The sequence below is a fragment of the Paroedura picta genome, chromosome 14, assembly GCF_049243985.1.
Source record: "Paroedura picta isolate Pp20150507F chromosome 14, Ppicta_v3.0, whole genome shotgun sequence".
NCBI classification, from domain to species: Eukaryota; Metazoa; Chordata; class Lepidosauria; order Squamata; family Gekkonidae; genus Paroedura; species Paroedura picta.
Window position 1 is genome coordinate 8,549,324 of NC_135382.1, and position 21,568 is coordinate 8,570,891.

The 21,568-nt window shown below is 52.5% G+C and overlaps 1 protein-coding gene across 4 annotated transcripts in view; it reads right to left on the bottom strand.

Annotated features, from left to right (window-relative positions):
- Nucleotides 1-5,942: 5,942 nt before the first annotated feature.
- The window catches only part of CFAP61 (cilia and flagella associated protein 61), a 177,596-nt gene continuing 161,970 nt past the window's right edge, over nucleotides 5,943-21,568 (bottom strand). For 3 of the 4 annotated variants that reach the window (XM_077310336.1, XM_077310337.1, XM_077310338.1), the window contains one exon: nucleotides 5,943-6,447. In XM_077310336.1, the coding sequence (XP_077166451.1) occupies nucleotides 6,247-6,447 (201 nt within the window). In that variant the 3' untranslated portion in view covers nucleotides 5,943-6,246. The remainder of the gene's footprint in view (nucleotides 6,448-21,568) is intronic. The other variant, XM_077310339.1, reaches the window with a different exon arrangement.

Sequence of the window (21,568 nt, forward strand, 5' to 3'; positions counted from 1 at the left end):
GGCGGGCCGAGGTAGGGAGGGCCGCGGCAGATGCACCTGAGGGCGGGGCCGGCCCCACGCCCCGCCCCCCCGCCCGCCCTGCTCCGCTCGCGGAGGCGCACGTGCCGCCCTTTGTGGCGCTCCGGGGCCAGGCAGGGGCCATGCGGGGGGGGGGAGATGCGGCTGCCCCCCCGGCCCTCCCCCCCCCTCCTGGGCCCCCCGCGGCGGCTGCGGGTCTGCAAGGCCAGCCGGGGCCTGCTGATGGGGGGGGTCGGGGGGTCGGCCCTTTCTGGGGGTCGCGGCCCAGGGGCGGCGGGAGGGGGGGGGGCGCGTGCCGCGGGGGGGAGGGGGCGGCCTCCAGCCTGCCGAGGCGGCGGCGGCGGCGTCGGGCTCCCGAGCGCTGTTTCTTTCCCTGGTGCTGAAGTTGGCGCGCGCCCTTCGTGGCCGTCCAGCGGAGCGACCGGGGCGCCGAGGCGTGCGGGACTGGCTGCACTGCAGGGCCGCGGAGAAGGGCCTCCGAGAAGGCCCCGTGGCGCTCCCCGTGGGGGTCCCTGGCCCCGAAGGACCCGCCCCGTCCCGTCCGAGGCTCTCTTCTGCCTCCTCTCGCCAGGCTGCTTCGGGCGGCCTCGGAAGACGCTGCAAGATCCTGGGCCCGCCTGGAGCCCCGCAGGCCGCCCGAGCCCAAGGGCCGCAGCAGGAGAGGGCGGCCGGGCTCCGTGGCGAGGCGGGGGGCGGCGGAGAGGGCGGCCTTCGGGGGCAGCCGCTGTGGGCCCCCTCTGGCGATCCCGGCCTTCCCTCCCGCCGCCCCCCCCCCGCCCTCCTTGCAGCCTGACCTGCCGCTTCCCCCCCCCCCCGACCGCCCTCCGCCCTTCCGCCTCCCTGGCTGCGGCCCCGCTTGCCCCGATGGGCCCTGGCAGAGCGGGGACGCCGGGCGGCTCCTTTGCGGGCGGGGCGGGCTGGGGGCTGGGGGGCAGCACTGCCAGGAGGGGGCGACCCCAGGGACCCCTTCGCCCCGCCCGTCTCGAGCGCCAGGCCTCCCTCTCCCCGGCAATGCGAGGCCGGGCCCGGGATGAGCAGCCGGGGGGGGGGGAGGGGACCGGCTCCTTTGGGAGACCAGTCGACTCTGGCTGGCCAACCTCCCGGGAGAGGCCGCCCTCGGCACGACGTTTGTGTGTCTGTATCCCGCTCAGGGCGGTTGGCAACCAGCGTAGGAAAGAGCCGGGCCCTCCAGCGGGGCCGCTTCGACTCCCGCCGCGGCTCCCCTCGAGCCATCCCGAGAGGCCCCAGTGCTCGTCCAAGGAAGGCCGGCAAAGGCCTCCTGAGCACGTGCAAAGAGCCGCTCTCCGGGGTCCTGCTCTAGGCCTGCCCCGCCGCCCCGGGCCGCCCTTGCTTGGCCACCCCGCCCTGGTCCAATCCCGTCCGAGGCGCTCCTCTGGCAGCCCGGGGAGCGGGATCGCCTTCACCCACCTGGCCCGGGAGGAGGCCCGACAGGACGGGTAGGCCGGCGCCACCTGCACGCCTCCCGCGGCGCCTCAGGGGCCCTCCCGCCAAGGCCGGGGGGAGCGCGGGGGGGGGAGGGAGGCTGCGAGGCAAGCGCTTCCCCCAGCCGGGCTCCCTGCGTCGCCGCCCCCCCCCCCTGGACGGGCCAAGGAGGGAGCAGCCGTTCCTAGCGCGGGCGTTTTGCACCCGGAGGGGTCCCACTCTTCCCCTTCCTCTCCCCGCAACAGACCCCTGCAGGTGGGACCGAGAGAGCTCTGGGAGAACCGGCAGAGGAGCCGCGGTTGCCAGCTCCAGGCGGGGAAGCTCCCGGAGGTTTTGCGGCGGAGTATGCGGAGGGCGGCGCTCGGGGAGGGAGGTCGGGCCAGAGAGGCCATCCCGCAGAGCGGCCCCTTCGTCCGGCAAGGCGCATTGGGAAGACCCCCGCCCCGGTCTCAGCCCCGAAGAGCCACCAGGCCCAGGCCGGGATCCGCGGGGGGCGCCAGCTGGCCTCGCCCGCCAATTCGCCCTCCGGCAGCCCGGGGCCGCCGCGCTCCCTGGCCGCCCACGCGAGGGAGGGAGGGAGAGGCGCCTGGCTGGCCCGGGGCGGGCGGGGGGGGGGGTCGGGGGGCCGCGCGTGGCGCGGGGCGGCCTTTGTGCGGCGGAAAGAGCGGGGGACACGCGCGAGACACGCGCGCCGCCACCCGCCCGGCCCACTTTGTTCGGCCGCATTAGCATAAAGCTGCCCGGGATGGCCCCTCCAGCCGCCGCACAAAAGCCGCGCCGAACAAAAGCCGCCGCCCGCCAGCCAGCCAGCGGGGCAGGGGGCCGCTCGGGCCCACCCTGAGGAGGGGGCCGCTGGACGGGGGGCGGACCATTTCTCCAGGGGAGATGGGCTGTCTTTCCGGGGGATCCCCAGGTCCCAGCTGGAGGTTGGCACCCCTAGAGTGGGGGGGGTCACTGCCTGGTCTCTTCTTGTCCCCGGGCCAATATCTGAAGTCAAAGGGCCGATCCAGTTGGGGGGAAGGGAGAGGGGTCCACCAGAGCGGAGGTGCCGGGGACACAAACCGAAAGGGGCCTTCTTCCTGTGCCAGCCACCCCCTGCCACCCTCTCCCCTGCCCCACACCCTCCCGAGGGAGCCTGGCAGGAAGACGCCCTGGTGCCCTCATGTGCCAGCCCAAAGGGGCAGCCCCAAGCCTGCCCCCCAAGCCCCAAAGGAAGCCTGTCTGAATTATATTTTGGGTGCAGGACATGGTGAGTTAACCAATGCAATGTCATTTCTCATATTCCTTTGTGCTTCTAAAGGCAGAGATGTGATTATATGTTTGGTTCTAGGATGAAATTTGCAAGACTGATTTTCGGTTTCCAGAACCAAAACATTCTAAGACTCTTCAAGCAAAAAGTAACAAAGAATTTTAATTTTTGCATTAGAATAGCTTCATTTATTTGCTTCCCTTACCTGGTGGTTTTATTGTGCTTTACTTGACACTGTGTACACCCCCCTTTTGGGGGGGGCTCAGGTCCGTGGAAGAATCTTGTGGGCTCAGCTCAGAAGCCACCAGGAGTCTCCTCTGAGCCCCCTTGGAGCCTGCTGGGGCCACCCAGACCTTCCCCAGTAAGTGAAAGGGCCATCTCCCCCCCCCCCCGCCCCAGACGCATAGGCTCCCCCTCCGCCTCCCCGGGGGCCTTTTGTGCTGGGCGTGTGCTGTGTGCAAAGGGCACGCGTGTCCCCCGGCCGCAGCTATTTGCTCAGCGATGTGCCTCCCCTGGCCGGCTCCCCGCTTAATAGGGGAGGCCGTCGTTCGGCAGCCATTAGCATACAGCTGCCAAAGCGGTGCCTCCCCCTCCCCCGGCTGGCTCTCTTCTGGGCCAAGCACGCTTCCTCCCACCCTTCTCTTCTCCTGGCTTCTCTCGACCAGAACAACAATCAACAGCTTCTCACACATGACTGAGCTCCCCCCCACAGGCCCCTCTGAATATTGATCGGCTGGTTTTACATCTCCTCCTAATCCTGGCTTATTAGTGCAAAGATTCTTTTTAAAATGAAAGAAAGGAAGCGTGATGGGTCTAGAACGCCAGCAGCTATTCATCGGCTCTGGCAGGAACGAAAGAGAACAGAACAAATATCCTCGGAGAAGAGCCTCGGGTGGCCAGGCCAAGAGGCCGCAGCAGCCTCCAAAGCGGCCCTCCCCCCCCCACCCCCAGCCGCCCGCAGGGCAAGTGGAGTATTTTCGTTTCCGCTTTGCAGAGGCAGCTGCCTGGTGGGAAAGGCCTGCCGCCCTCCAAGCTGGAGGGCGCACCGATCGCCATGGGCTGGCAGGAGCATCGCCAGCTGGCAGCAGGCAGGCCGAGATGAGAGCCCGGTCAGCTGAGCAGGAGGTTTGGGGACGTGGCCGCCTTTGGACACCAGCCCTGTTGCGATCCTTCCCCTGTCTTAGGAGTCGTAGCAGGAGCCAAGGCCCAAAGGCTGGCTGAGAAAGCTTCTGGAGGGCTGCCCCCTGGAAGGAGCAGGCGGGGCTGAATGGCCCTACAAGACGGCTTGTGCAGCTGGGCTGATGGGGAGGCAGAAACAGCCCTGGGAAAGGAGCCCCCCATCTGTTGAGGCCCCCTTGACCAAAGTGAGATGCTGAGAGCTACATCTTCCTTGGCCCTGTGAGCCAGAGCTGGTTTCACCCCAGACGAGCCCTGGGTTGGCCCAACAAGGAGGGCCTCACGGGGCCCTGCAGGGGCTTGGCTGACTCCCAGCCTTCGGCAGCACAGAGAGAGAGAGAGAGAGAGAGAGCCCCCCCCCCCCCCGGCCTGGCTGAGCTGAAGCCAAACCTCTGCTGCGGCCTGGATCCAGGGGCACCTGGAGGACCAACTGAGTTTTCGTCAAGGCACAAACTTCTTTTGATATCTGCACTCCTTTAGATACTTCTTCAGCATCATAAAACCAGAGTCCAGGAGCACCTTTAAGACCAACAGAGATTTATTCGAGCTTTCACTCGAAAGCTCAGCCACCTGAATCAATCTTGACATCGTTGACCTCCTTCTCCTCCACCCCCCCTTTTTTAGGAATGGGGGTAGGAAGGGGATCTTATTATTGTGCTGCCATGTTGTGACAACTCTTTTAATGGGAGTTTTAATGGGTTTTTTAAGACATTGTGACCCGCCGCGAGCCATTTGGGAGTGGCGGGAAATAAATCAAAATAATAATAATAATAATAATAATAATAATAATAATAATAATAATAATAATAATAATCTTTGTTGGTCTTAAAGGTGCTGCTGGACTCTGGCTTCATTGTGCTGCTTCAGACCAACAGGGCTCCCCATTGGAATCTATTCCTCAGCATCCGGAGAAGTGTGCCTTCAAGGTGCCCCTGGATCCACCCTTGTTCTGCTGCTTCAGCCTAACTGACCATTCAGGAGCAGAATCTTTTTCTGGGAAGGAGACACAACTCCCTTGCGGGCCTCAGCCCCTGCAGTCACCCTCCACTGTCTCCCTTGGACTGTTTTTGCGTGGGGTTCTTAAACTGGGTCTAAAATGCAAGTGGGAAGACCTCCCTTCCCCCTTCCTCAGTAGCTCCCTTGGGCTGACCTTGCTTTGTAAAGCCCTATGTAGACCCAGATCGCCATACATACAAAAAAAATAAATCAGGGTGTGCCTTTAGTGGTTAAGAGCCAGCTTGGTGTTGTGGTTAAGAGTGGCGGCTTCTAATCCGGAGATCTGGGTTTGAGTCACTCCTCCACATGCAGCCAGCTGGATGACCTTGGGCTAGTTACAGTCCTGTTAGTGCTGGTCTTGCAGAGCATTTCTGTCTAAGATCATTTTTAAAGTGGCTGACTGAGGGCATCATCCAGCACCTGCTCACGCGCTCCACTAAAGAGAAGTCCTTCCATGGCTACTGGCAGTGGTGACGGAAGGGAACCTCTGCGTTTAGAGGCAGTGAACCTTCGAATAAGCGTCTCAGGAGGCCATGCCAGGGAAAGGCTCAGGCCCTGTGCCCTGTTCTTGCCCACTGGCCTGACCCAGCAGGGCTCTTCTCATGTTCTTAGCAGGATCCGTTCTACATTTCTTTCACACAACATTTGGCTTTACTTTCCCGCCTCCTGATATTTTTTCCCCTTCCTTATTGGCTGAAACAGAAATGAAGAACACTGGGCAGGCCCAGCTGTAATTGGTGGCTGGGATGCCTTTAACAAGGGAGTTAACCCCACAGCTGCTGGGTCACTAGCCAGCACATTAGAGAATTGACCTCCCCCAGTACAATGTACCTTCTGTCCAGGAAGACAGAAAGATTCAAAGTTCGCATTTGGAATGAACAATTTAAAAAGCTAAAATGCAATATGCAAATCTCAGCAGCCATCTGTCAGGTTTTGACCTGGGAGGGAGTCTCTGGTGGGGGAGAGCCCCCACGGCCACAGCAGGGCTCACAAGCCTCTCTGCCGCCTCTCTGGAACGGCACCGAAAGGGGCAGGCCAGATCAATCAGAGGGAATGCGGCCCACAGCACAAAGATGGCTTTAATGATTCCTTTCGAGAACATTTTGCAATCTGTAGGAATCTGCCTGCCCACTGCTTAATGGGCATGGCCTGGTTCTTTCTTTCGAACTGCGTCTTGCCGAATGATGATCAAGCCAGCGCTCTGCTCCACCTGCTGGGCTGTGGAAATAAAGATCCCATCTCTTTCCTTCGACAGCTGTGAAAATTATCTTCGAAATGGACTTATTACAATAATAAAGACAAAAATTAGTCAAACTTTGCAAACTATGCAAGGAGCAAACCGGGAGCTGCATTTGGCTGCCCGGCTAAACAATCCCAGGCCAGGCAAACATTGGCAGGTGGTAATTGTTATAGTTCAGATAGCCAAGGATGCTTTTCTCTAGCAAATCTTTGTAGACGGTTTGCTTGTAGAATCGCTTGAGGTACGTCTTTGGTCTCTCGAGCAGAGCCAGCTCGCCATCCACCACCTGCCGGACAAGGTCTTGCATCGAAGAGTGGTCTTCCTCCTGGAAGCAACACATTGGGGGGGGGGGAGAGACACCCTGAAGAGCATTTGGAATGCCAGGAGCATCCAGGGAAGCAAAGACTGCTTCTTGTCCTCTAACCCACAAGGGGAAAGCTTGGCTTTCAGGGCAGCCTCCAGAGAGAGACATTCAGCCCAGGGAAACTCTCAACTGCACACAGATGGGCAAAACCCCACACCAGCAAGAGGCAAAAGCCAAACTGGAATTTATTGCTTTCTGCCTTTCGCCAGAGGCGATCTGCTAAGCTCCCCCTCCCCTCCCGATTCTCCAAAGGCTGGGAACGCTAATGAAGGGAGGCATCTGTGCGCCACATTCCCTGGAAGGGCCTTGGAGCACTCCGCTGGGCTGCACCATACGCGCTTTGGGGAGCTGGGTGCTGGTGCAACGCCACCGCTGTCAGCTGCTGAGGAGGTCTTGTACCAGAGGCGTGGGGGGGGCTTTATCAAACAAGAGTCCATCACAGCCTCATAGGAAAGGGTCATGCCGTTCCAGGACTGTTTTCATTTTCTCACTCCTCCACATGCAGCCAGCTGGGGGACCCTGGGCTAGTCAAAATCCTATTAGAGCTGTTCTCACAGAGCATTTCTGTCAGAGCTCTCTCAGCTTCACAACAGGGGGCTGTTGTGGGGAGAATAAGGGAAGGCGATTGTAAGCTGCTTTGAGGGCCCAAGCCTGAGATGCTTATGTGTCATATCAGTATTAAAACAGATTTGGGGTGATTTTGAAGAAACACCCCCATTGTAGACGGGAAGTGCAAGTATTCAGTGCAGTGCAGACCAATGGCCTGCTGTACAGGATATTCCAGTTAGCAAGCAAAGAGACCCCTTTGTAGAACGTCCAGAACCAAAGGAATGACTTGCAGGGACTGCAGTGGGACTGACTCTTCTTCCACAGCAGGTGGCCCACCCTCCCTCACTGGCCACTGACATCACCCAACCTCCCCCAGACTGCCCCGAAACTGAAGCAAGAGACCCAGCCCAGAAAGTCCCTCTGGACTTTACAAGACTGTACAGGAACCTTCTGCATGGTGCAGCTTTCCCAACACAGCTCAAGCAGCAGATGGGTGGAATTTGGCCCTCAAGCCCCCAGGCAGTGAGGTGTAGCTCTATTGGTGCAGCTGTTTACAGAATCAGGGCCCCCGGATTGATCTCTCACTACCTGACATGGGAAGGCGCACTAGAAAACTAGCCATGGTACTATGGTCTGGGTTTTGGACTAGGCCCTGGAGTCCAATTTCTAATCCCATGCTGTTGTGGAGGCTGCTAGGGTTCACCTCTAAGGTGGCATTCCTACAGACATGGAGCTTAAAACCTATTTATTTACTAGCAAGAAAGCCCATTGCAAGCAGGAATTCAACAAGCGCTAGGACCCAGGGGATACCGGAAGGTGCAGATCTCTCTCTGTATCACTTTCTCTCCCTCTTGCTGCATGTCTCTCTGTGTGCCTCGCAGCAGGAGGCATAGCAGGTAAAAATGACAATCTTTAAATAGGACAGGGTCCTATTAAATAAAAGAGTAAGGCCACCTGGGGAGGAGTTAGGACGGGCCCTGTCCAGGATAAAAACTCAGAGGGCCAAATCAGGAGCCGCGAAGCGGCTCCTGATTGGGCCCTCCGAGTGTCCATCCAGGGCCAAGCAGCCAATGGGGAGGTGCGCAAAGTGCCTTCCTATTGGCCCCTCACCAGGACAGACCAAAATTCCATTCACCCAGCCCAGTCTGGCTGCCAGTCTGCTCCTGACCACCAAAGGGAGAGGAGGTTAGTAGGGCTGCCAAGGGGGATGAGAACAGAGGCTGCGCCAGCCCTTTTTGCCCCAAGGCTGTCCTAACTGTCAAGTCCAACTGCCAATTGCCTCCGAACCCTGACAGAGCTGGCAGGAGGCTGCAGAGTGCTCCCCTCCCCCCCCCTTCAGGCCTGCTGCGAAGGAGCCTCTGACAGGCCCTGACTGAGGGGAGGGAGGCATTTCCGAGATCAAGGCAGGGAGCCTGAGGGCCTTCCTTTTGAGAGGGGGGACTTTCCCCTTCTGCCAAACAGTTGCCTGACAGGGAGGCCACAGAAAAGCCCCTTCTCACTTAAAATACTGCTCTGGCTGGGGGCTAGACACAGCCAAGCCCTGTGTCTTTCTTCTTTGCAACTCTCTGCGGATTTGAGGTCACTGCACAGCGTTATTCTGCAGAGGAAGCTGGCTCTTTTGTCTCCTGTTTCATCTGCACAACAACCCTGTGCAGTAGGCCTCAAGTCTTTCAATTCAACAACAACCTGTGTGGGAAGCCTTAAATGTTTCTTCTCTACCACAACCCTGTCCAAAGTAGCCCTTTCTGCCTGGGGAGCTGATCTTTATACTCTGCAGGTGAGCTGTAATTCCAGGAGCTCTCCAGGCCACACCTGTAGGTTGGCTACCCCTGGGTTGGAAATATTCCTGGAGGTTTGGAGGTGGGACTTCAAAATGGTACAATGCCTCAGAGTCCAGCCTTCAAATGAGCCAAATAACCTTGGCAAATAACCTTGGCCTGGCAAATAAAAAAACAGTATTAAAAACCTTACTAAGGTCAAGACTGCTGTGCACAGTCAGTCTTCCTCTTAGGGTTGCCAGCTTCCCTGTGAGGCTTGCTACCCCACCTCCCTCATGGGGAGTCTGCTATGGGGAGAGAAGGGGAAGACAATTGGAAAATGCTTTGAGACACCTGAGGCCTGCTGGGTCACTGCAGCCCATTCCCAGTTCTCTCAGATCTCTCAGAACCCTACATACCACCTCACAGGTTGACGATTGTGGAGAGACAAATGGAAAAGGTGTTTGTAAACCTCTTTGAGACTCCTTTGGGTAGTAAGCAATAGGGTACAAAAATCCGTTCTTCTAAGGAGCAACCATGAAAGAAGCATGTGGGCACATAACATTTTACCAACAGTGAAAATATGGGAGACAGAAGGAACAGGGTGGACACCTGTGTACTGTGACTACCCTATGTGTATTAGGGCAGAGGGGCATTTCGGTGTCTGTGGCCTAATTCACACAAGAAGGGAAATGGCGCAGAACTGGGGGGAATTGGTTGCCATGTAATCTTCCCCTAAGAAGAGTCTCCAGTCTGATTTTCCCTTCACATATCTGAGGACATGGCTCTGGAAAGCTCATCTGTAACCACTATGCCACAATTCCCAAAGGTCAGTCCTCTCCCACAATCAACGAACATTCCACACCACAGGTTCTTGACACCCATATCTCCACACCCATGGCCTCATTTGCCACCATGCCACCACAACCTCCCACACAACACACATGACAACCCCATGCCCTTACAGACTGGACAACTCCTCCCCTTCCTCTTCCCACTGCCAAGCTCTAGCGCCCGTTGTATTCTTGGAGACAACGGGCTTTGCCCCTAGTTATTAATAAAACCATAAAGAACATCTAAAAATTAAAACCATGAATCTGACAGCTATCAGCACAGAGTGAAAAGTACCCGGATTACAGAGATGGTAATGATGTTAGCAAGATGTTCCTAGGAGGCATAAGTCAAGGGGAGCATTTAAAACAACGCCCTGGCGACTGCAAACAGGGCCTACAAGACAGTGCTGTTCCGCGAGGCCTACGGCTGAGGCCTACAAATGCCACCAATAAGCTCCCTACACAAGCAACAAACGTCTGCGGGTCCTTCAGGAGGCAATGACAAAGCAATTTACCTCCCCCCTCCGGCTTACTGGAGAGAAGGTGGTCAGTCTTTTGATAGTTTTAAATGCAAAACTGATTGTTTAAAATGTGTAACATGTTTTAATCAATGTTTTATCCTATGAACTATTCTGACCCGCCCTGAGCCCTCGAGAAAGGGTGGCATATAAATTCAAAAATAAATAATCACAATGCCCACAATGCCCAGTCTTTGCACGGCACAGGTGTTAACCTCTAAGGCGGATATTGGGGTTTGTTTATTTATTTGTTCTGGGCTCAAAGAGTATTTCCCAGCCAATAAACAGTCAATCTAATAATTCGAATTTTTATTTAAAAACCATGAACCCACTCTAGATCTGATTAAATAAAACATCATTAAACAGAACACCAGCATGCCACATAGAAATCAAGCCGACATAAGGATATATGTAATTCTGAGTCTACCTGTTGTTGTTATGTGCGAAGTCGTGTCCGACCCATCGCGACCCCATGGACAATGATCCTCCAGGCCTTCCTGTCCTCTACCATTCCCCGGAGTCCATTTAAGTTTGCACCTACTGCTTCAGTGACTCCATCCAGCCACCTCATTCTCTGTCGTCCCCTTCTTCTTTTGCCCTCGATCGCTCCCAGCATTAGGCTCTTCTCCAGGGAGTCCTTCCTTCTCATGAGGTGGCCAAAATATTTGAGTTTCATCTTCAGGATCTGGCCTTCTAAAGAGCAGTCAGGGCTGATCTCCTCTAGGACTGACCGGTTTGTTCGCCTTGCAGTCCAAGGGACTCGCAAGAGTCTTCTCCAGCACCAGAGTTCAAAAGCCTCAATTCTTTGACGCTCGGCCTTCCTTATGGTCCAACTTTCGCAGCCATACATTGCAACTGGGAAGACCATAGCCTTGACTAAACGCACTTTTGTTGGCAGGGTGATGTCTCTGCTTTTTAGGATGCTGTCTAGATTTGCCATAGCTTTCCTCCCCAGGAGCAAGCGTCTTTTAATTTCTTTGCTGCAGTCCCCATCTGCAGTGATCTTGGAGCCCAGGAAAATAAAATCTGTCACTATCTCCATTTCTTTCCCTTCTATTTGCCAGGAATTGAGAGGGCCGGATGCCATGATCTTTGTTTTCTTGATGTTGAGTTTCAAGCCAACTTTTGCACTCTCCTCCTTCACCCGCATCAACAGGCTCTTTAGTTCCTCTTCACTTTCTGCCATTAGAGTGGTATCATCTGCATATCTGAGGTTGTTGATATTTCTCCCTGCAATCTTGATCCCAATTTGTGACTCCTCTAATCCCGCATTTCTCATGATGTGCTCTGCATACAAGTTAAATAGGCAAGGCGACAGTATACAGCCTTGCCGAACTCCTTTCTCAATTTTGAACCAGTCAGTGATTCCATGTTCAGTTCTCACTGTTGCTTCTTGACCTGCATATAAATTTCTCAAGAGACAAATAAGATGCTCTGGTATTCCCATCTCTTTAAGAACTTGCCACAATTTGTTGTGCTCCACACAATCAAAGGCTTTAGCATAGTCAATGAAGCAGAAGTAGACGTTCTTCTGGTACTCCCTAGCTTTCTCCATGATCCAGCGTATGTTGGCAATTTGATCTCTAGTTCCTCTGCCTCTTCGAAATCCTGCCTGTACTTCTGGAAGTTCTCGGTCCACATATTGCTGGAGCCTAGCTTGTAGGATTTTGAGCATAACTTTGCTAGCATGAGAAATTAGTGCAATGGTGCGGTAGTTTGAACATTCTTTGGCATTGCCCTTCTTTGGGATTGGAATGTAAACTGACCTTTTCCAATCCTGTGGCCATTGTTGAGTTTTCCAAATTTGCTGGCATATTGAGTGTAGCACTTTTACTGCATCGTCCTTTAAGATTTTGAATAGTTCAACTGGAATGCTGTCACTACCACTAGCTTTATTGTTGCTCAGACTTCCTAAGGCCCATTTGACTTCACATTCCAGGATGTCTGGCTCCAGGTCAGTAACTACCCCATTGTGGTCATCAGGGATGTTAAGCTCGCTCTTGTATAGTTCTTCTGTATAATTTTGCCACCTTTGTTTAATCTCTTCTGCTTCTGTGAGGTCCCTACCATTTTGGTCCCTTATCATACCCATCTTTGCATGAAATGTTCTCTTCATATCTCCAATTTTCTTGAAAAGATCTCTGGTCCTCCCGATTCTATTGTTTTCTTCTATTTGTTTGCACTGTTCATTTAAGAAGGAATTCTTATCTCTTCTAGCTTTTCTCTGGAATTCTGCATTCAATTGGGTGTATCTTTCTCTTTCTCCCTTGCCTTTCACTTCCCTTCTCTCCTTAGCTATTTGTAAAGCTTCCTCAGACAGCCATTTTGATTTCTTGCATTTCTTTTTCTTTGGGATGGTTTTAGTTGCTACCTCTTGTACAATGTTGCGAACCTCCGTCCATAGTTCTTCAGGCACTCTGTCTATCAGATCTAATTCCTTAAATCTATTTGTCACCTCCACTGTGTATTCGTCGGGGATATGATTTAGTTCATACCTGAGTGGCCTAGTGCTTTTCCCTACTTTCTTCAATTTAAGCCTAAATTTTGCAACAAGAAGCTCATGATCTGAACCACAATCAGCTCCTGGTCTTGTTTTTATTGACTGGATAGAACTTTTCCATCTTTGGCTGCAGAGCACATAGTCAATCTGATTTCTGTGTTGACCGTCTGGTGATGTCCATGTGTAGAGTCGTCTCTTGGGTTGCTGGAAAAGAGTGTTTGCTATGACCATTGTATTCTCTTGACAAAATTCTACCAGCCTGTGTCCTGCTTCATTTTGTACTCCAAGGCCAAACTTGCCTGTTATCCCGGTTATCTTTTGGCTTCCTACTTTAGCATTCCAATCCCCCATGATGATAAGCACATCATTTTTGGGCGTTGCTTCTAGAAGGTGTTGTAGGGCTTCATAGAACTGATCAACTTCATCCTCTTCAGCAGCAGTGGTTGGGGCGTAGACCTGGATCACTGTGATGTTGAAAGGTTTGCCTTGGATTCGAACTGAGATCATTCTGTCATTTTGGGGATTGTATCCCAAGACTGCTTTTCCTACTCTCTTATTGATTATGAAGGCTACTCCATTTCTTCTGCGAGATTCTTGTCCACAGTAGTATACCTGATGGTCATCTGAATTAAATTCACCCATTCCTGTCCATTTTAGTTCACTGATTCCTAAACTGTCGATGTTCAGTCTTCTCATTTCTTGTTTAACCACATCCAGCTTGCCTTGATTCATGGATCTGACGTTCCAGGTTCCTATGGAATAAAAATCTTTACAGCATCGGACTGTCTTTTCGCCACCAGTTACTTCCACAACTGAGCGTCCTTTCGGCTTTGGCCCAGCCGCTTCATTCATTCTGGCGCTACTCGTACTAGCCGTCTGCTCATCCCCAGTAGCATATTGGACACCTTCCGACCTGAGGGGCTCATCTTCCAGCGTCATATCGTTATGCCTATTGGAACTGTCCATAGAGTTTTCATGGCAAAGATACTGGAGTGGTTTGCCATTTCCTTCTCCAGTGGATCACCTTTTGTCAGAGCTCTCAGCTATGACCTGTCCGTCTTGGGTGGCCCTGCACGGTATAGCTCATAGCTTCACTGAACTACGCAAGCCCCCTTGCCACAACAAGGCAGCGATCCTTGAAGGGGGCTGAGTCTACCTAAACCAGCCTTTTTCAACCAGAAGTGGTGTCAGCTGGCTATGCATCCCCGTCACCCCCTTGAAGTCACATGTTTACTGCATGCATGGTATCACTCATAAAATAAAATGCTTGTTAAATAAGTTAAGTTCCTTTTTGAGTGTGCAGTACCTTGCCTGAGCAAAACAAGGAAGCATTCATAGCCGTCAAAAAGCCCACCATGCAAAGTAGCAATTCTCGTCAGGAGAAATGATCAATGAGATTTGGAGTTCTCTTGTAACTTGGGGAGACCTCCAGACACCACCAGGAGGTTGGCAATCCTGGCAAGACCTGAGAATATATTTTCCCAGGGTCACAAATGGCTGCCAAGGCAAGGGGGAACCTGGGAATAAATGAATCCTTGTGCAGGTTGTGCATAGTTTTTGCACTGGATCCAGGTGTAGTAGCTCTTGGCTAGGGATGCCAGCCTCCAGGTGGGACTTGGGGATTCCCTGGAATTACTGCTCATCTCCAGATACAGAAATCAGTTTCCCAGAGAAAATGGCCGGAGGGTGGACTCTGAGGCATTGGCCTGCCCTCTCTTGCTTGCAACAGTTTTCCTCCAGCCTTTTTCGGCTGGCCGGGCTCTAGGAAGAAATTCTGAGGGGGAGGAAATGGAGGGAGCCAATGGGGGGAGTGCAGCCGATCCAGCTCTTCCCTCCCCTTCCTTTCCCAATGTGTGTGTATTCAAGAAGGCCACTGCAGACCACACAGACTAGCAGAAAGCCACTCTGTCCTACTGACACCGAACTAGGTCAGTTATTATTTTTTAAATTAAATTGCCCCAATTGGAGTGAAGCCTCCAGAGTTCTGGAGTAACTCTGGAGTTACTAGTAATGCTGGCTGAGAATGCCTGGCCTAAACTGACATTAAGGTTAAGTCTCAAAGCCTGACTCAGAACCTTGCCATAAAAGGGGAAAGGAGATTTTACTAAATTCCAAACTCTGAGAGATAACGGGGTTGCACTTACCTGTAACCATTGTTCATTGAGGTCTTGTGTGCAGACACACGTTGGGACTGCGCACCAGCACAGGCTAGCCACGGAAGTCTTTCCTAGCTCTAGCCTCCAGGGGGTGCTACCATTCCGACTCGGTACGCATGCCTGTGACTTCCTGCCGAAATGCACACGTGACCTAGATGGAGCGCCACCTCTTCCCTCGGTTCCGAACCACTGATGCAGGCCTAGGCCAGAACACTGAAGGCAGAGGGGGGGCTCCGTCTAGGTCACGTGTGCGTTTCAGCGGGAAGCCACACGCATGCGCACCGTGTCAGAACGGTAGCACCCCCTGGAGGCTACAGCTAGGAAAGACTTCCATGGCTAGCGTGCATGCATGCTAGGTCCCAATGTGGGGTTGCACAGCCAGACTGACAATGAATCATAGGGTGTGGCCAGCTTATAAAGCAGCTATTACGTTGGCTACCACATGACTTTCCCAAACTCTCCAATAGCACGATGAGCAACCAGAGAATAACTGTTGCAAACTTTGTTCTGGCCATACAGCCATTTATTCACGAGTCCCTTCGAGGCTGAAAACTACAAGTGAGGGGAGGGGGATTCTTGTGCACTTATTTGCTAAACACCTGCTGTCAGCCCTGCTGTGTCAAAGAATCCGATATGGTGATTGAAGGTTCAGATCCGCATTCTCCTGTGGAAGCCTGCTAGGTGACCCTGGGCCAGATGCACATTCTCAGCCTAACATACAGCCTACCTCACAGGGTTGTTGTGAGGGTAAAATAGAGGAGAGGAGAAAGATGTACGCCACTTTGGAGCCCGCTGAAAATTGACTAAATAAAGCCAGAAGTGCTGAATGTCATCTAGGATTAAATCTCCCATGGGATACAAAGGCAAACGGTAACTTTCTTTTTTACTTAACTGAAGATGAGACACAGAGAACATGTGAAGCCCCCGAATGCCAAGGGTCAGGAAGGGATCTAGGATCAATGGGACATGGTGCAAACTCTCTCTAACACAGGCAGGAAGTTACTGGCTGAATAGCCCAGCAGCCTTCTAGCCTGGTGGATGGTTCTGACAAGGCCTCTTCAAGAGAGTTGGTTGCCAGCCATGGCTCAGCCAAGCCCAGGGTCAGCAGAAGCCCGGGGCTGGGAAGCAAAGTCTGGCACCAGTTTTGGGCACCCCAGTTGAAGAGGGATGTTGACAAACTGGAGCATGTCCAGAGGAGGGCAACAAAGATGGTGAGGGTTTGGAGACCAAGACATATGAAGAAAGGTTGGGGGAACTTAGTCTGTTTAGCCTGGAGAGGAGATGACTGAGAGGGGATTTGTTAACCATCTTCAAGTATTTAAAAGGCTGCCATATCGAGGATGGAGCAGAGTTGTTCTCTCTTGCCCTGGAGGGATGGACCAGAACCAATGGGATGAAATTAATTCAAAAGAAATTCCATCTCAACATCTGGAAGAAGTTCCTGACAGTTAGAGCAGTTTCTCAGTGGAACAGACTTCCTTGGGTGGGTTCTCCATCTTTGGAATTTTTTAAACCGAGGCTAGATAGCCATCTGACAAATAGGCTGATTCTGTGAGGGCAAGGGGGTGTCAGGTTACAGCAGATGAGCGATTGGGATGTGAGTGTCCTGCATGGTGCAGGGGGTTGGACTACATGACCCAGGAGGTCCCTTCCAACTCTATTATTCTATGATTCTATGATTTATGACCAGTAGCAGGGGCAAGCTCAGCCCCAGCAGACCCTTGGGTGACTTGTCTGGAGAACAAGTCAGGTTACAGAGGATGAGTGATAGAACTGTGAGTGTCCTGCGTAGTGCAGGGGGTTGGATTAGCTCTTCTACCAGGTCCATGGTTGAGGTTGGGTGTGCAAGGAAGATCATGGCCCCCCTATAGGAGTGGTGGCTTCTGAGCTCTTGCAGTGCCCTCCTCCCCCCTAGAGGTATTGCTGAGGATTGCTAGGGATGGGGACTTTTTTCCGTCGTATTTTTATTGCATAGTTTGATATTGTGTATTTTATGGTTTTATGTCAGGGGTTTTAATGGGAATGTTGTGGGTTTTTATCTGACACTTGTAACCCACCACAAGCCTTCAGGGAGTGACGGGAAATACATCGCAGAAACAAACAAACAAACAAACAAACAAACAAACAGGATGAACCAGGAAATCCCTTCCAACTCTATGATTTTATGATTCTACTAGTAAAAGAGCCCATTGTAAACAAAATACAATGGGCGCTAGAATGTGGGGGATAGGGAGAGACAGGGCAGCGCGCGGCAAGGAAGCTGACCTTAGAGAGGGCGGGCGGCGGGGCATCCTTGGCTCCTCGGCGGGCCTTTGGCGGCCATCTTCGATTCTGGCCGGGTCTCTCCAAGCTCCGTTTTCAGCAGGCACGGGAGTCCCTGTCAGCGGCGCGCAGGGCGGCTGGCGGGGACTCCCTGCCCGGTGGTCTGACGCGGCGGGAGGCGCTTCGCGCCTCTCACCGTGTCAGACCGCCGGGCAGGGAGCCCCCGCCAGCCGCCCTGCGCACCGCTGACAGGGACTCCCTTGGCGGCGGCCTGACGTGGCGTCAGGCCACCGGGCAAAGAGCACCCGCCAGCTGCGTGTAGCGGAGGTGTCGTCGAGGGCGGGCGGCGGCGGCAGGGCATCCTCGGCTCCTCTGCGGGCCCTCGGCGGCCATCTTCGATTCTGGCCGGGTCTCTCGCAGCTCCGTGTTCGGCAGGCATGGGAGTTCCTGGCATCCGCGGGTTCCCTTGGGTGGCGGCCTAACGTGGCAAGAGGCGCTTTGCGCCTCTCGCCGCCTCAGGCCGCCGGGCAGGGAGCCCCCGGCAGCCGCGCTCCGCGTGACTGCCGAGGGCTCCCTCTCGTCGCCTCAGGCCGGGAGCAACTGCGAGCCGTGCTGCGCACAGCTCACAGTTGCTGGGGCTGGGAATCAGAGGGACCAATCGGCAGGCGCTTCGCTCCGGACACATCCCGCCCCAGGAGGGCTTACTGTTTTATTTAGTCCGTGGCGCCCGCGCGCCACGGGCGGTGTACAGATATTGGTGTAAACTGGAAAGGAGGATTGGATTTTACATTGGCGCTGGTGTGACATCTGTACAGGATGTAAAGTTCGAAGGACAATATAGTTCTGAATTAATATCAGCTACAAAGAGACGAAGGACTTTATGTCTTTTGATCCTGTGGCAGCTGAAGGGCAGCATCCTTTTCTCCCACTCACGACTGAACCGGGTCTGTCTCTGCTCGTTCCACTTCCTTAGGGAGGGGTGAGACAGAGATCACTTTGAACCGTGTCTGATAACCCATGACAGAGAGTGGATTCAAAACACCCGGCTGCAAGTGAGGATTTACTGCCTGTAACGAGCGAGCGTATCAAGCACAAGAGATTCATCCACATCTGACACATTTGGTTGGTCGTTTTTTCCTGTTCCCTGAATCACAAGCATAATGTCAACACAAACAGAACGAAAGGGAGATGCAGTAACACTCTGGATTTTAGTAACGTTTCTTAACTGTGCACCCTCATAAGAGCTCTTGTAAAATAAGCTGCAGCTGACAGACGTCAAGTAGTGGGCAAGCAGTAGAGGGCTCTGCGTCACTTGCCCTTAGATTTCGAGCTCTCTGGGTATGAATCATGCCACATGTGTGCTTGGCACCTATGACACTGTGGCACAGAGATTCTGCAGATCTACAGTGTATTACTCCCAACATGGAAACGACATTGATGCTGCAGCAGGTAATGGCCTGGAAAGGCAACCTTGCTCTAGGACAGCATTGTCCGATGCGTGAAAAGAGCAACGGCCGGATGCCCACGGTGATGGACAATAAAGCCAGCTATGGATCATATGCAAACACCGTGCAAAGTTCCCAACATTGTTCAAACAAATACCCAGTGCCTGGATGCACAAAATGGCCTGTAACCGAGGAAGCAGAAGACATTCATATGCATTCTATGTGAAAGAAGAGTCATTCTAGTCTGCAATATCTAACTGATTTGGATTTCTTTTCTTTTCAGTGGGAGCATCATGCACAATTAATGTAACTGTGGAGTACAGAGCACGTGTAAGAACAATGCAGAGATGCGTAGTAGTATACTACAGCTTGATCTCGTCAGGTCTCAGAAACTAAGCAAGGTCAGAGCTTGGATTGGAGACCACCATGGAAAACCTTGCAGAGGCAGCCAAGGCAAACCACCGCTGCTTCTTGCTGGCCTTGACAATCCTAAAGGCTTGCCATAAGCTGAATGTAACTTAATGGGACATTACACAAACAACTGATTCACTTCTGCTCAGTTCTCCTTGGACAGAGATTTGTGCTTTTAAAAAGAGATTGTTATGTACAACCAAGGCTCAAAAGAGATGTGGTGAAGCTTGGATCACTATTCATCTTCAAAAAACTGAATAGTATGATCACAGGACCTCAGTTCAGAGGGGGCCCCCATGCACTTTTTAGCTAACACTACGCTGCTGCTGTTATTAGGAGTTTCACTGGTAAAAGGCAAGTCCTCTCAACGCCTCTTTTTTCCCTTTGAAATTATAAGGGCATGGCTGGAGCAGGGGACACAGCCTCATCAGTGGGATAGTATTTTTGAAGCCGTGTGCAACTGGGGAATGGCTTCATAATTTGTGTTCCTTATTATCTTGCTGAACCTGAGGTTCAAATACAGTTCATTGCATCTAGGTGGCAGTGTGTGCGAATAAGGTCCTGGGGTATTTGTGGACTGTAAGCTAAATATGAGCAGACAGTGTGATGGTAAAGTGTGTGATAAAGAAGACAAATGCAGTCTTGGGCTGTGTCAACAGAGGCAGCACATCAAAATCACAAGATGTCATAGTCTTGCCATACACCGCATGGGTCAGACCCCACCTGGAGGCTTCACTTTAAAAAGGACGTGGACAAAAGTGAGAGCATTCAGAGGAGAGCTACCAGGAGATCCAGAGCCAGGGGACCAAACCCTACGAGGAAAGGCTGAGGGACATCGAAATGTTCAGCCAGGAGAAGAAGAGGTGGAGAGGGGACAGGATGGCTTTCTTTAAGTATCTGAAAAGTTCTCACTTAGAGGAGGGCAAGGAACGGTTCCAGTTGGCAGCAGAGGAGAGAACCAGCAGTAATGGATTTAAACTATGTGGAGAATGGTACTGGCTAGATATTTAACTTTCGTTAACATTTAACATCATTTCAAATCCAAGGCAAACCATTCAACATCACAGTAATCCAGGTCTATGCCCCAACCACTGCTGCTGAAGAGGATGAAGTTGAGCAGTTCTATGAAGCTGTGACTTCTTCGGATACATGTGAAGCCCTACAACACCTTCTAGAAGCAACGCCAAAAAATGATGTGCTTCTCATCATGGGGGATTGGAATGCTAAAGTAGGAAGCCGAAAGATAACCAGGATAACAGGCAAGTTTGGCTTTGGAGTACAAAATGAAGCAGGGCACAGGCTGGTAGAATTTTGTCAAGAGAATACAATGGTCATAGCAAACACTCTTTTCAAACAACCCAAGAGATGACTCTACACATGGACATCAACAGACAGTCAACACAGAAATCAGATTGACTATGTGCTCTGCAGCCAAAGATTCTATACAGTCAGTAAAAACAAGACCAGGAGCTGATTGTGGTTCAGATCATCAGCTTCTTGTTGCAAAATTTAGGCTTAAATTGAAGAAAGTAGGGAAAAGCACTAGGCCACTCAGATATGAACTAAATCTTATCCCCAACGAATATACAGTAGAGGTGACAGATTTAAGGAATTAGATCTGATAAACAGAGTGCCTGAAGAACTATGGACGGAGGTTTGCAACATTGTACAAGAGGTAGCAACTAAAACCGAAAGAAAACTAAGAGGTAGCAAAGAAAACTAAGAGGTAGCAACTAAAACCGAAAGAAAAAGAAATGCAAGAAATGAAAATGGCTGTCTGTGAAAGATTTACTGCTTCAGTGACTCCATCCATCCACCTCATTCTCTGTCGTCCCCTTCTTCTTTTGCCCTCGATCGCTCCCAGCATTAGGCTCTTCTCCAGGGAGTCCTTCCTTCTCATGAGGTGGCCAAAGTATTTGAGTTTCATCTTCAGGATCTGGCCTTCTAAAGAGCAGCCAGGGCTGATCTCCTCTAGGACTGACCGGTTTGTTCGCCTTGCAGTCCAAGGGACTCGCAAGAGTCTTCTCCAGCACCAGAGTTCAAAAGCCTCAATTCTTTGACGCTCGGCCTTCCTTATGGTCCAACTTTCGCAGCCATACATTGCAACTGGGAATACCATAGCCTTGACTAAACGCACTTTTGTTGGTAGGGTGATGTCTCTGCTTTTTAGGATGCTGTCTAGATTTGCCATAGCTTTCCTCCCTAGGAGCAAGCGTCTTTTAATTTCTTTGCTGCAGTCCCCATCTGCAGTGATCTTGGAGCCGAGGAAAATAAAATCTGTCACTATCTCCATTTCTTCCCCATCTATTTGCCAGGAATTGAGAGGGCCGGATGCCATGATCTTTGTTTTCTTGATGTTGAGTTTCAAGCCAACTTTTGCACTCTCCTCCTTCACCCGCATCAACAGGCTCTTTAGTTCCTCTTCACTTTCTGCCATTAGAGTGGTATCATCTGCATATCTGAGGTTGTTGATATTTCTCCCTGCAATCTTGATCCCAATTTGTGACTCCTCTAATCCCGCCTTTCTCATGATATGCTCCGCATACAAGTTAAATAGGCAAGGCGACAGTATACAGCCTTGCCGAACTCCTTTCTCAATTTTGAACCAATCCGTGATTCCATGTTCAGTTCTCACTGTTGCTTCTTGACCT